The 11,215-nt window shown below is 43.2% G+C and overlaps 1 protein-coding gene across 7 annotated transcripts in view; it reads left to right on the top strand.

Annotated features, from left to right (window-relative positions):
* Window positions 1-384: 384 nt before the first annotated feature.
* Window positions 385-11,215, top strand: part of DCAF6 (DDB1 and CUL4 associated factor 6) — a 78,537-nt gene continuing 67,706 nt past the window's right edge. For all 7 annotated transcript variants that reach the window (XM_082277929.1, XM_082277928.1, XM_082277926.1 and 4 more), the window contains exon 1: window positions 385-633. In XM_082277929.1, the coding sequence (XP_082134055.1) occupies window positions 540-633 (94 nt within the window). In that variant the 5' untranslated portion in view covers window positions 385-539. The remainder of the gene's footprint in view (window positions 634-11,215) is intronic.

Below are 11,215 nucleotides of genomic sequence, written 5' to 3'. Positions count from 1 at the left end.
AGAGCTGGCGAGCCCGCCGCCCTCGGGAAGGGCACGGGCGCCCGGCTCAGAGATGGCCGCCGTCGCTTCGCTCTCCGCCCAAGATGGCCGCCGCGGGGGCACCGTGTGCTGCGACGAACGCGCCCAGACCCAAGATGGCCACCTTGCGGCTTCACACCGCTTCACTGGAGGGGGCCGGTGTGTCCCCGGCGGAGCCCAGCGCGCTGACGTCACCCGTCACGCCCACGGCGCGCCTTCGCCTCAGTCTGGGCGGGGCGACGTCACCGGCTCGCGCGAGACGCCCGTTAGTCTCGGGCCCCCGCGGCCCCCTCCCTCCCGGTGGGCGTGGCCCCCGCGGCCGGGGCGGGCGTGGCCCCGCGCGCGGTGGGCGTGGCCCGGACCCGCCGCGCCTCTGGCTCGCGGTCGGTGCCTCGGCGCGAGGCGGGCGCGGGGCGCGCGCGCGGGGCCCGCTCGGCGGTTCCCATGGTGATCGCGCGCGCCCGGCCGGTCCCGGCGCATCCCCCCCGCTCCGCGCGCGCCCTTCCCGCCCGCGCGGGGCCATGTCCCGCGGGCGCTGCCCACACCTGCTCTGGGACGTGCGGAAGCGGAGCCTGGGGCTGGAGGAGCCCGGATTGCTGCGCAGGCACTACCTCGGTGAGGACGGGGGATGTGGGAGGGTGCTGCGGACGCGGTCCGGCCGTCTTTGGCTCCCCACCAAGTGAGGAGGGGGGCCGGAGCCCCTTCCAGGCGCCGCCGCTCCCCCGCTCGGCCGCGCTGTCTCCCAGCTCCGAAGTTTCCTGTGCCCCGCGTGGGGCGGTGACACCTTCCCCAAATCCGCCCCCCGGCCCTCCGCGCCCTCGGGGGTGGTCTAGGACACCCCCACCCCATCCCTCCGCGCTCCCGGGGCGCTCCAGGGCTCCCCCCGCTCTTGCCTCATCCCTCCGCGCTCCCGGGGTGGTCCGGGGCCCGCCAGGACCCCCCGGTCCCTGGGTGCCAGGCTCCGCTCGCCCGCCCCCCTTGTTTCCCGAAGGAACTGTTGCACGCCGAGATCCAGCCGGGAAGTTGGGCGGCGGCTCGAAATAGCGCCGGTGTCGGCGTTCCGTGCCCGGGGCCGGGCAGGGTCCGGAGCTGCCGGCGCTGAGCTGCCGGAGGCTGGGAACAAAGCACGTAAACGCCCCCGGGATCATGGCGCGGCCGCTGTCCGGGCGCCCTCGAGGTGTTCCCGGGGTTCTGGGAGAAGCCGAGCCCCTGGAACGCGCTCGGTGCGGGCCGATCCGGCCGCCCTTTGTGTCTCCAAGTGCTCCGCGGCCACCGCTGGGTCCCCGCTGGCGCCCCAGCCCTGCGCTGCCCTCGCCTCCACACGCAAGGCAGGTATTTTCACTTTCCAAGTTAAAGCCAGCGCCACTTTTAGTTTCCGAGGCCGCGGGGAGGTTTCTGTGGCGTGAAGGAGCTATTGATATTCTTTGTCGTGGCGCAGGTTCTGCAAAAAGTGTTATCAGAAAAATGTTTAAAAAACCGGTATTTATTCACGTGTTTTTGGAGGTGTGACGATCCATCGTAGCGGCACTGTGGATTTGGGGGGGTGGCTCTCCAGGGTAGATGGTTCCGTGGGTCGGGAACGCGTTCTTTTGTGTCCGTGTGGCAGAACAATTCCTGCCTTGGAGTGGAAACCTCGAGTACTCGAGATGGAGCTTGATTTACAGCACTGTGAAACGAGTGTCGTTCTGTGCCTCCCAGGCTTTCCCGGCTGTGCTCGGTGGGAATGGTTTGTCGTTTGGTTTTTTCCTGGTGGAATTTAAGGTGGGATATCACATTACCGAGCCTAACTCAGGAGTTTTTTGTCTGTAGTCCCTGAGCACTCAGTAATCTACAAAAGGTTAATCGAGGAAATCAGGTTATTGCTGTTGGTTTGTACCGATTACAGAGAGGGGTGTGTGCATGTGCAGCACACAAGTCCCCTGGAAAGAAATTTTGAGTTCTAAAATTAAGAAAAAGGTTAAGAACTAACTATGTACCTGCTTTTGCTTTTGGTTATGTCTCCAGCTGTGTTTGGCCAAGCCTTAGCTGAGGATTGTTCTAACTTTTAGTGATCAATCCTTTTGACTGTTTTTTTTTTGTTTTTTTTTTGGGTTTTTTTTTTTTGTCTGCTCCAGTTGGAGCAGAAAAGCTCAATGTTAAAATTAGGACTGTAGTGTGGAGGTTCCATTTTTTGAAGAAGAAGATCTTTTTTGTTTTCTTTCTTCTGCTGCTTTTACATGGTTGTGTCTCTGACAGTTAAAGTACTAAGATCTGAACAGTGGAAATCGTCTTCCCAGACTTACCAAGATGTCTTTTCTGGATGATGCTCCAAATAAAATGCACATAACTTTAGTTAAAAACAAAAGCCCTCTGGTGCCTTGGTTAAGGTCTCATATTTACTGTTTTACCTTTAACCTAAACAAGTTCAGTCGCTTTAGAGCCTTGAAAAAATAGGAACTGGGGAGAGCCTTTGCACTGAATCGATGTTGAGATCTGCACTGGTGATGGCAAGAGATGCTCAGTCCTTACTGACTCCTGCTTTTCACCAAGGGCTTGGTCCAGGGTGTGCTTGTCTTGTAGAACCACTGCACTTTTACCCCAAATGGCGTTTATGGCCTTAATAAACCCACTAATTTGACTGCTAGTCAGGTGTGGTTGCTCGTGTGCAGATTTCCCAGACAAGAGGCCTGTTGTGCCTTTTTGTGTGCAGTGTAGGTGTGGGTCTTTTTCAGACTTCAGCAGCTCTGTGTAGGAGCTTTGTTCTCTGGCCCACTGGTCAAGACTGCAGTGGTCAGGTGGGTGCCACTGGTTGTTGGTCACTGCTGATCTGGTCTGCATGGCAAGTAAGGCTTCTTCCTATTTATATATATTTTTAGTAGTGTTTTTGCAGTCTGGCAGACAGAACAAATGCAGATCAGGCATTTCATTGTAACTTAGGAATAGCATTGGGAAACTCAAGGCATTGTCCACGTGCATTTTTTGCTTTTTGTTTGTCTGGTGTTTTTGTTTGGGTAGATTTTTGTAAATTTGTCAAAACAATTCTGGATACTGGTACAAAATGAAGTAGTTTATATATCTCTTCATTGCTTGCTGCTCTTCTGCAGCCACAAATCAAAGGAAAAGCGTTATAGCAAGTCCATGACCAACAATGTAGTTGGGAGGAAGATGTGTCTGTGTGGATGGTACTTGCATACTCAGCCCTTCATTGGGATGGTTGTGTTGTGCTACAGTGTAAAATGTCAGAAATATTGACAGTGACCCTATTTTGAAGGAAGACAGCTGAGAACTAATTGCTGTTTCCTATTTACTCGGTGTTTTAGTTTCATGTGAACTGGCAATCAAGTGGCACTCTATAAATAGACTCTCTCAGCTTCTGAAAACAGCTGCTCCAGGAAGGATCTGTGTAATGTACCTTTCCATGCAGATAGCTCACCCCTGGAATTCATGGCCTTGCAAAAACTCTGTCTGATTTTGATTTTGCAAGATCCCTAAATAATTGCTCTGAAGCCCAGTCAGTTGTGGACAGAGTTCCAGAGAAACAGCTCGTGGAGATGGGGCCATATGTGCGTCCCTGGGATATGTCCTTCAGATGTTATCCTTTGGTGAGAGCTCCTGCTGTGATGAGGGAGGGAAGATGTGGGTCTCAGCAATGTATCTGTTAGCTACGTTCCCTTCGCCATTTGTAGGCTAATTAGTCTCAATTTCAGGCAGTGCTTGTATTTGAAGTCTCCAGAGGAAGCCAGGCCTGGGGGAGGCTGTCAGTAACTCTCTTCTCTTTGATTCAGTTTAGGCATCCTCTTAGCCCGGTGCTGGTGGGAGGAGCCCTGCTGCTGGATCACAGGTGGAAATTGAGCTTCAGACTGCTTTCAGTAGCACATCGCGGTGCTTTTACCCTGAAAAACATTGGTGCAAACTGTGGTATCCACGTTAAATTCTGCTTTGAAGCTGGCGAGTCTAATTACTCGGGATACTTTCACAAGAATCTGCAAATATTGCAATTTTGTATCATTGTGGCAGTGTTTCAGGGGCTAGTGAAGAAACCTGTTCTGACGGCAGGTAGAGTGTTCTGTGCCGGCACAATAAAGGCCTCGGTGTGGATTAAATATAGTGTATAATGATTTGACTAGAGAAATGGCAGCATGGGTTTCTTGCCAGAAAAAGGGGATCCATAATTCCTCTGAAGTATTTAATATGATGGGTTTATTTGCTTTTCTGTGAAGGGTCCTGCTGCTGAGAATGGCTCTGTTTAGACGGGACAAAGAATGAAAGCTTTTCCTTTTTTTTCTATTTTTATTTGTTTGTTTTGGGGTTTTTGTTTGTTTGGTTTATTTTTGCTGTCTGACATAGCAGGTTATCCTGAGAAAGTCTCTCAGTCTAAAAGGAGAAGAACTGATACTGTATTTTAGTTCAGAGTGGTTGTTGGAAGCTGTGGTGCTTGATGCAATGGAAGCAAATATAAAAATAATCAGTTGTCCCCAATCGCTGATATCCTCATGCAGATACTATTTTCTGAAGTCTTCTTTCCTTGTCATATGAAATTTTTAAATTTACCAGATATGTTAGAGATAGCACTGTGATGCTTTTCTGTGAGCTTTCACTCCCCCTTCTTTAAAGATTGTTTCATATCTTACTAAGTTTTTATCATCCTGGGTTTTGAGATTTGGGGAAAGTCTGAGATCTCTAAAAAATTCTCTGTAAGGAAACTGATTAGGCTCATTGTGACCAAATTTTGTAAAGGTTCAACAGTTCTTACTACAAAGAGATCTGTGAATATTTGTGTGTATGGAGAACCTACTAAACTACTTAGGTTTCAATGGTTCCCCTTCTTTATTTATAGGGATGAACCACAGTAACCCCAGAACTAACAAGTTTTGAAGTTAGTTGATTGCCCTGCTCATGAGTAGGGTTGAAAAACAGGCAAGAGTAGCTATTATAACTGACTTGTTTTGATATTGACTGCCTTCCATTCATATCAGTTTATAAAACTAGTAGTGGCTGGTTGAATGAAGATAGAATTGGGTGGTGCTGCTGAACATTTGGTACTTCCTAAAATACATTGCCCAGAGTGCAAGAGTGAAATTAAAATACTTCCTTAAAATACTGTAAACTTTCATTCTCTCTTTTGCTTTTCTTGGGCAAACAATCCAACCTAACCCAGCAGAATAAAAACTAGAATACTGGGGAGAACAACCAAAAAGAGAGGCATTATTTTGCCCAGTTCTGCTTCAGCTGTATTTTAACACATGGTATCTTGGTCCTTGAAAATAATGTGGAGTAAGAAGGATCTGACAGCTTTAAGATGATCAGCTTTGTAGCTGGTGCTCCTGCAAACTCGGAGATGGTCAGAGTATTTAATCAACCTTTCTTCTTAAATTCTTTGCATAATATTTTTGATGTTTAGTTTTTTTTCAGGTACACTGTTAAATTTCATGTCCTAAACCTCTGGAATTAATTATCTTTTCCATCATGAGATAAAAACACTCATCCGTTGCAGCTAAACTCCAGAATTGGTAGAGGTGTTTTGTGTTATTTTTTCTTCAAGTCTAGCAGATTAACTGCTGTTGGAAAAAGAAGCATTATAAATGTACCTGATGGTCTGATTCTGAGAACACAGTTCTGTAGTGATGTATTCTATCACACACCAAGTACTTCGTGAAACTGGACTAACTGAAGGTTTTAGAAAGATGTACGTGAACTCCCCGGATTCTTTTCATTAGAGATGTTTTCTGAATAATAGGAATAGGCAGAGGCAGAAATTAAGTTCACAGTGTAATGAATGAGTTGGAGGAAAGTACATCTGTGGAATAGTTTTTATGTGCTCAATCTAATATTGGAAGGAGGCAGGAAGCATGAGGAAGGCAGGAAATTTGGCGTAGTCATTGGATTTTCACTGCTGCTATAGAAAAGTTTCAGATGCTTAAGAACATTGCAGAAAAGGGATGTAACTTTTTAATTGAAAAAAACACGAGAGAGGACAGTGATCAGGTATTGCCTTAAACTGGATATCTTTGGAGTTTTTTCCCCTTTTTAATAAAAGCAAGGCTTAGTGACTACAGTCCTTAAAAAAATTACAGATGGTCAATTGAAAGAACAATGTGGCATCAAGACCTGTTGATAACAAACTGAATTTGGAGTTTAATAAAGAGACTGTGTCTGAAATGAATTCCCTGATACTATCTCATTTAAACTGGTACCAAGGAACAGAAAGACACTCTATGTATGTCTAAAACAGCTTGTAGGAAAAAATGTCAGGGGTGATCCTAGCATACAAGATTAATGATTTTTTTTTTTCTTCCTACTTCAAAGTAAATCAGCTCAGATTATAAAGACACCCACTTTAAAGCCTTTAATGTTGGTAAAGGGTAATAAAAACACAGTGTAACAGAATCATCTGGACAAAACAACAAGTAAAAAATGCTGGCTGGTTATAATTTGGTACATAGCAGAAAACCAGAAAGAGATGTGAGCTGGGAGGCAGGATTAAGGTTAGATGAGTATTTCTGTGGCCTGAGAGCTCAATGCTTAGTTTTAATTTCAGTCTAATCAGCCTTCTGTTATCTTTGGGCTTATTTCAGTCGTAGACTAACTGAACTATGGGAGTGGAGGACAGCAGCCACTTGGACCTGCACGTGGTACAGCCATGTAGCTGCACCACTAATTTAGGTAAATTTGATAGCTTGTTTAGTTGTTATCTTAGAAATCTTTGCTTGTAGTTAATATCGCTGGCCTTTTTTCAGTTACATCTTCCTGTGTGTTTTGTGGTTTAATTGTTACGGTTTATGTTACTGCTTCTTTCTCCTCAGTGTTGTCCCATTTGGCTTCCATTCAGTGATAAGGTGGTGATGATTATTTTTGTATATTTTCTTTAAAAAAAAACCAATTACATACAGGGTCTGGGATTACTTGCTGCCTTCTGTCACTCTGTCCTGAAATAAGAGAATGATTTCCAATGTTTGTTTTTAGGATGCTGGGGATTGATAGTAGCACAGCTTCTGGTTTTTTATGTACTAAAACCAGTTTGTGTAAAACTGTGGACCCTTATGGATCACAGTATTATGTTCTTTGGTGGGATTACTCTGCAGAAACCTGCTTTTTGGGTTTTGGTTTTTCTTTTTTTTTTTTTTTTTTTTAATACTACTGCCTGGATCAGAACTTATCAATGAACCTACTTACTGAGTTTTGGTGTTTTAATTTTCTAAACCACCAACTTTTTTGCTGCCATTGTATTTTGACATATGAATTAAAATGGAAGGTGGATTTCTGGCATTATATTTGGCCAGCAAGAAATGATGAAAAGTTGGTATAACTGTTTTAGATTGTTGATTTTCTGTCCTTCAGAAATTCAAGAGGCCTTTTAACTTATCTGCAGTTTTGTCAGCATTTCTTGAAATGGGCTGAACTATGCAGATGTACTTTCGGATTTTAAGGGATTAACCTTATGTGTAATGTCTGTGATTAACAGAATATTAATTGTGTGTTAATGGCTCCCAGGAAATATGAGTGCATGTAAGTGGGTTGCAGTCCCAAGGCTTTACATGTATTATAATACTTGAATTATACTCAGTCTTAGGATGCAAATGTATTTGCTTTGTATCCTTTGGAGCCTCAGTGTTCTCCTGCAGACAGCTGGAAGCTGCAGACATTTGTGTGCACTTCTAATGTATTTTCATATTTGATTGCAATATTTCATTGAATTTACATTGTGTGCTTTTAAAGACTTTACAGGGAATGTGTTTGCTTTGTAAAAAACTGCCTGTGCCTTGATACTGAGTGTTTCAGACAGCTTCGTAGTTAAGTTGTACCTTGATCTTCTAATAATGAGCTTTGGATACATGAAAGCTGTCTCTTGCTGCAAAAACAAGTCGTGTACAGCATGTACTGGATTTGTATTTCAGGATGAGGCAGTGATGTGAGAGATCCTTTAGATCTCTTTATTTATTTATTTTAATTTTTTTTCTCCCTGTAGCCTTCTTCCACTTGGATTGCTTCCATTAACTGCATTAGGGCAGATCATTAAACCTGTCTGTGTTCAGTCACTTCCAAGATGTTGCACTGCAACTCTGTGAGTTCTTGTGACTTTGCATGTGATTCCTGATCTTCTATCCTTGAGTGTCCCCAAAATAGTCCAGTGGGATACAACTGATCATGTGTCAAGAACCTGTTGACACTTGAGACCGGTCCTGTGCTGGCAGTAAGGAAAAGGATCAGTTCAGATACAAACTATGCCAGCCGTCGAACAAAGCTGGATTTTTCACTGTTTGAGTGCAAGTCTCGGCGTTTTCATGTCTTTGGGGCTTAGTGAGCTGCTGGTTCAGATGTGTCCCAAATGCTTTAGCGTGTGTTGAATCATTAAATATTGAATGCGAATATCGTGAGATGGAATCTGAGTCACATCAGTGAATTTTAATATCCCCTTATTTTCCTCATCTTGTTCTTCAAGGATTTGCAGGCTTTCCTCCGGGAAAATTGAATGTGTCGTTAATGCTGACTGCTCTCTGCTTAGCAGATACCATGTGTTTGTTCAACCCTTTTTGAACTACTGAAACTTCACCAATATAAAAAAACTATTAAAATTAAACTATTAAACCAAACCCACCTCTTTACTGAAATTTCACCAATATAAAAAAACTATTAAAATTAAACTATTAAACCAAATCCACCTCTTTACTGAAACTTCACCAGTATAAAAAACTATTAAAATTAAACTGTTAAACCAAACCCACCTCTTTATTTAGGTTGCATGGCTTTGTTGTTACAGTTATTGTAGTGTGTTCCCATTATTTACCTTTCTAGGAAATGAGGAAAAAATCTGGTTCCTTTTTAATTCAGTTTTATTTTAGAAACACTGATATGTCCTCTGGACTCTCTTCAGTTTAAAAAAAAAAAAGAGTCTTTGGAGTTAAACAGGGCTTTTTTGTTATCTAGGATAAATACATATAGTTTAATGTAACAGGCAATGCAATTTTTTAAAGTTTTTTTTCCCCATTTGTTTTTAAATACCCAGTGATAATTTAACCTCTGTGAGTACAGTGTTGACTTAATAGTCATCTACTGTCAAGACTCAGCTTTCTACTTGAGCTCAACTTCGACGTAATCTGTCTTTAATTCTGGACAGTTTCCTGGTGTTTACATTTGTAATCTTGTGGGTTATGACCTATATCTGTTATGGTATCTATATATCTATTTCCCATTTTCCCCCAAACAACCAGCACTGTACAATTCCTATACTACCCAGGATTAAATGGTATGTCAAATTAGGCGGGTGTGCAGAATGTTAAATGTCCACCCTGTCCAAGGGATCAGTTTCATTTGTGGAAAAGGCAGGCCCTGGGTTTTTTTTGCTAGAAGACATGTCTGTAGATATGCTGGTAAGCTTCTGTATAAACACTTCTTAATCTGTTTAAAAATGAGTATCAAGTTAGCTTAAACAACTTTAAATAGTAGGCTTTGATTTTGCCCAGAGCCTCTGTCTGGAATTCCTGGGATTAGTCCTGCTGGCAGAGTGGGAGAAGCAGCATCACTGGAAGGTGATGGCAGGACTGGCAGCAGTGGGGGCACACACCTCCTCAGCAGGAAAGAGGACATTCCTGCTAGGAATGTGCTCCTCTGAGAAGCAGATTCCACTTTTTCTTCCCTTCTCCTAGTGACTCTGCATGCTCTAGCATTAATTCTGCCTGAGTGCTTGGAGGTGAGAGACCCCTTGTTCTGCTACGAGCAATTTTAACTTCTGCACTGGGGCGGAGCAACACCGCATTTCAGTTTCTTAGATACCATCTCTTCTTGCTGGAAAGTGGAGCTCCTGATTAACCTTGGGTGTTACACAGATCAGCAGTACCTGAGAACATAAAGCAGAACACCTGATGTGTACTTCCCCAAGTGGTGTTAAGGATCATCTGGGTTATTATGTTGATGTCATTTCTATAAGAAAATATTCAACATTGCTGTCCACATAGCAGTTTCAGATGAAGACTTTTCAAAGTCAAAGGAAAGTATTTCCAAAGACATGTTGAAACCTACAGTAATGCTGTTTACTCCAACTTGCAACAATCTGTGTAATATTTCTTTTTGCCTTCAGTTAATAGAAGCCTCCTTTGATTTTTCTTCAGGGAAGAAAGCAGGGCACAAGTGTATTTTTCTTGATCTGATAACTAATTGTTTTTGTGTTGGTACCTGTTTTAGAATTTTGAGGTGTTTTTTTGGGAGTCTTATTTTAGTGCTGGTGGAGAAAACAGCAAAAGCTTTTGCATGTAGTTAATCCTGCATCCAGTTAATCACTTAAGCTATTTCCGATAGTGTTCTGTTGAGAGGAGTAAGGTGGTATGTCTTATCTTTTACACAGATAGAGCTTCTCTTAGTTCTATCATGTGAATTTTGCCTTCTACTCTGTAGAAATTAGAAATATTTGTGGCATAAATTTTTTGTCTCAGTGAGTCTTTTGTGTTTGATCGTTGGACTACTTTAAAGGATTGAATAAATATTAAAACTGCTGAAAACTGGCATTTTTTCCTCCTGTCACAAAACCTCACTTGCAATCTGTGGCAAGAACAATACAGAAGACTTCAGTATGGGCAATGTAAGGATATCTGTCAGAATGTGGTGTACTTGTGAATGAAATCCACTTAGCACCAGTGGGTACAGCACAGATAAAGTGCCTTCTCTGAGAAAGGTACTTGTACTTTATCCCACATTTTTGTCACTGAGAATACCTTAAACACTTGATATTAATGCAGCTGAATTTTATGTAAGAAGTATCTTTCAGGCATAAACCATGGTAAATATCAAACAGAAATTAAAGACATTGGTTTAAAGCTTAAATGCTTGTAACCTTACCATTTATGGAGCCCAGTGGAGGCTTATATTTGGGAGTGGATACTTTCAGTATCCAAAAGATGTTTCAAAGTTATTTACAGCCATTGCTACTAATGCAAACATATTTATGCTCTTAGCTATAGTAACCTATTCTTGCAGACTGTAGAAGCAAACTTAAACAGGAGTATTTTCCAAAATGCTTACTTATTACCCTAAAATGTATAACATTGCTGAACTACTTTTTTTTGAAACTTTAGCAGATCTCTTTTTGTGTTTTTTTTTTTCTGAGATCAGATTTTGTGTTAATATACTCACCATAAGATTTGCTGATTTATAACTGAGGGCATAGTGTCCTATCTTCTCTAGTTTCTGTCTTGGTGTTACAAAATCTGAAAGTTTTGTGTTTCTG

Source organism: Coloeus monedula (genome assembly GCF_965178545.1).
Source record: "Coloeus monedula genome assembly, chromosome: 3".
In the NCBI taxonomy this organism is placed as follows: Eukaryota; Metazoa; Chordata; class Aves; order Passeriformes; family Corvidae; genus Coloeus; species Coloeus monedula.
The sequence above is the reverse complement of the archived record's forward strand: the minus strand, read 5'-3'. Positions and strand labels throughout refer to the sequence as shown.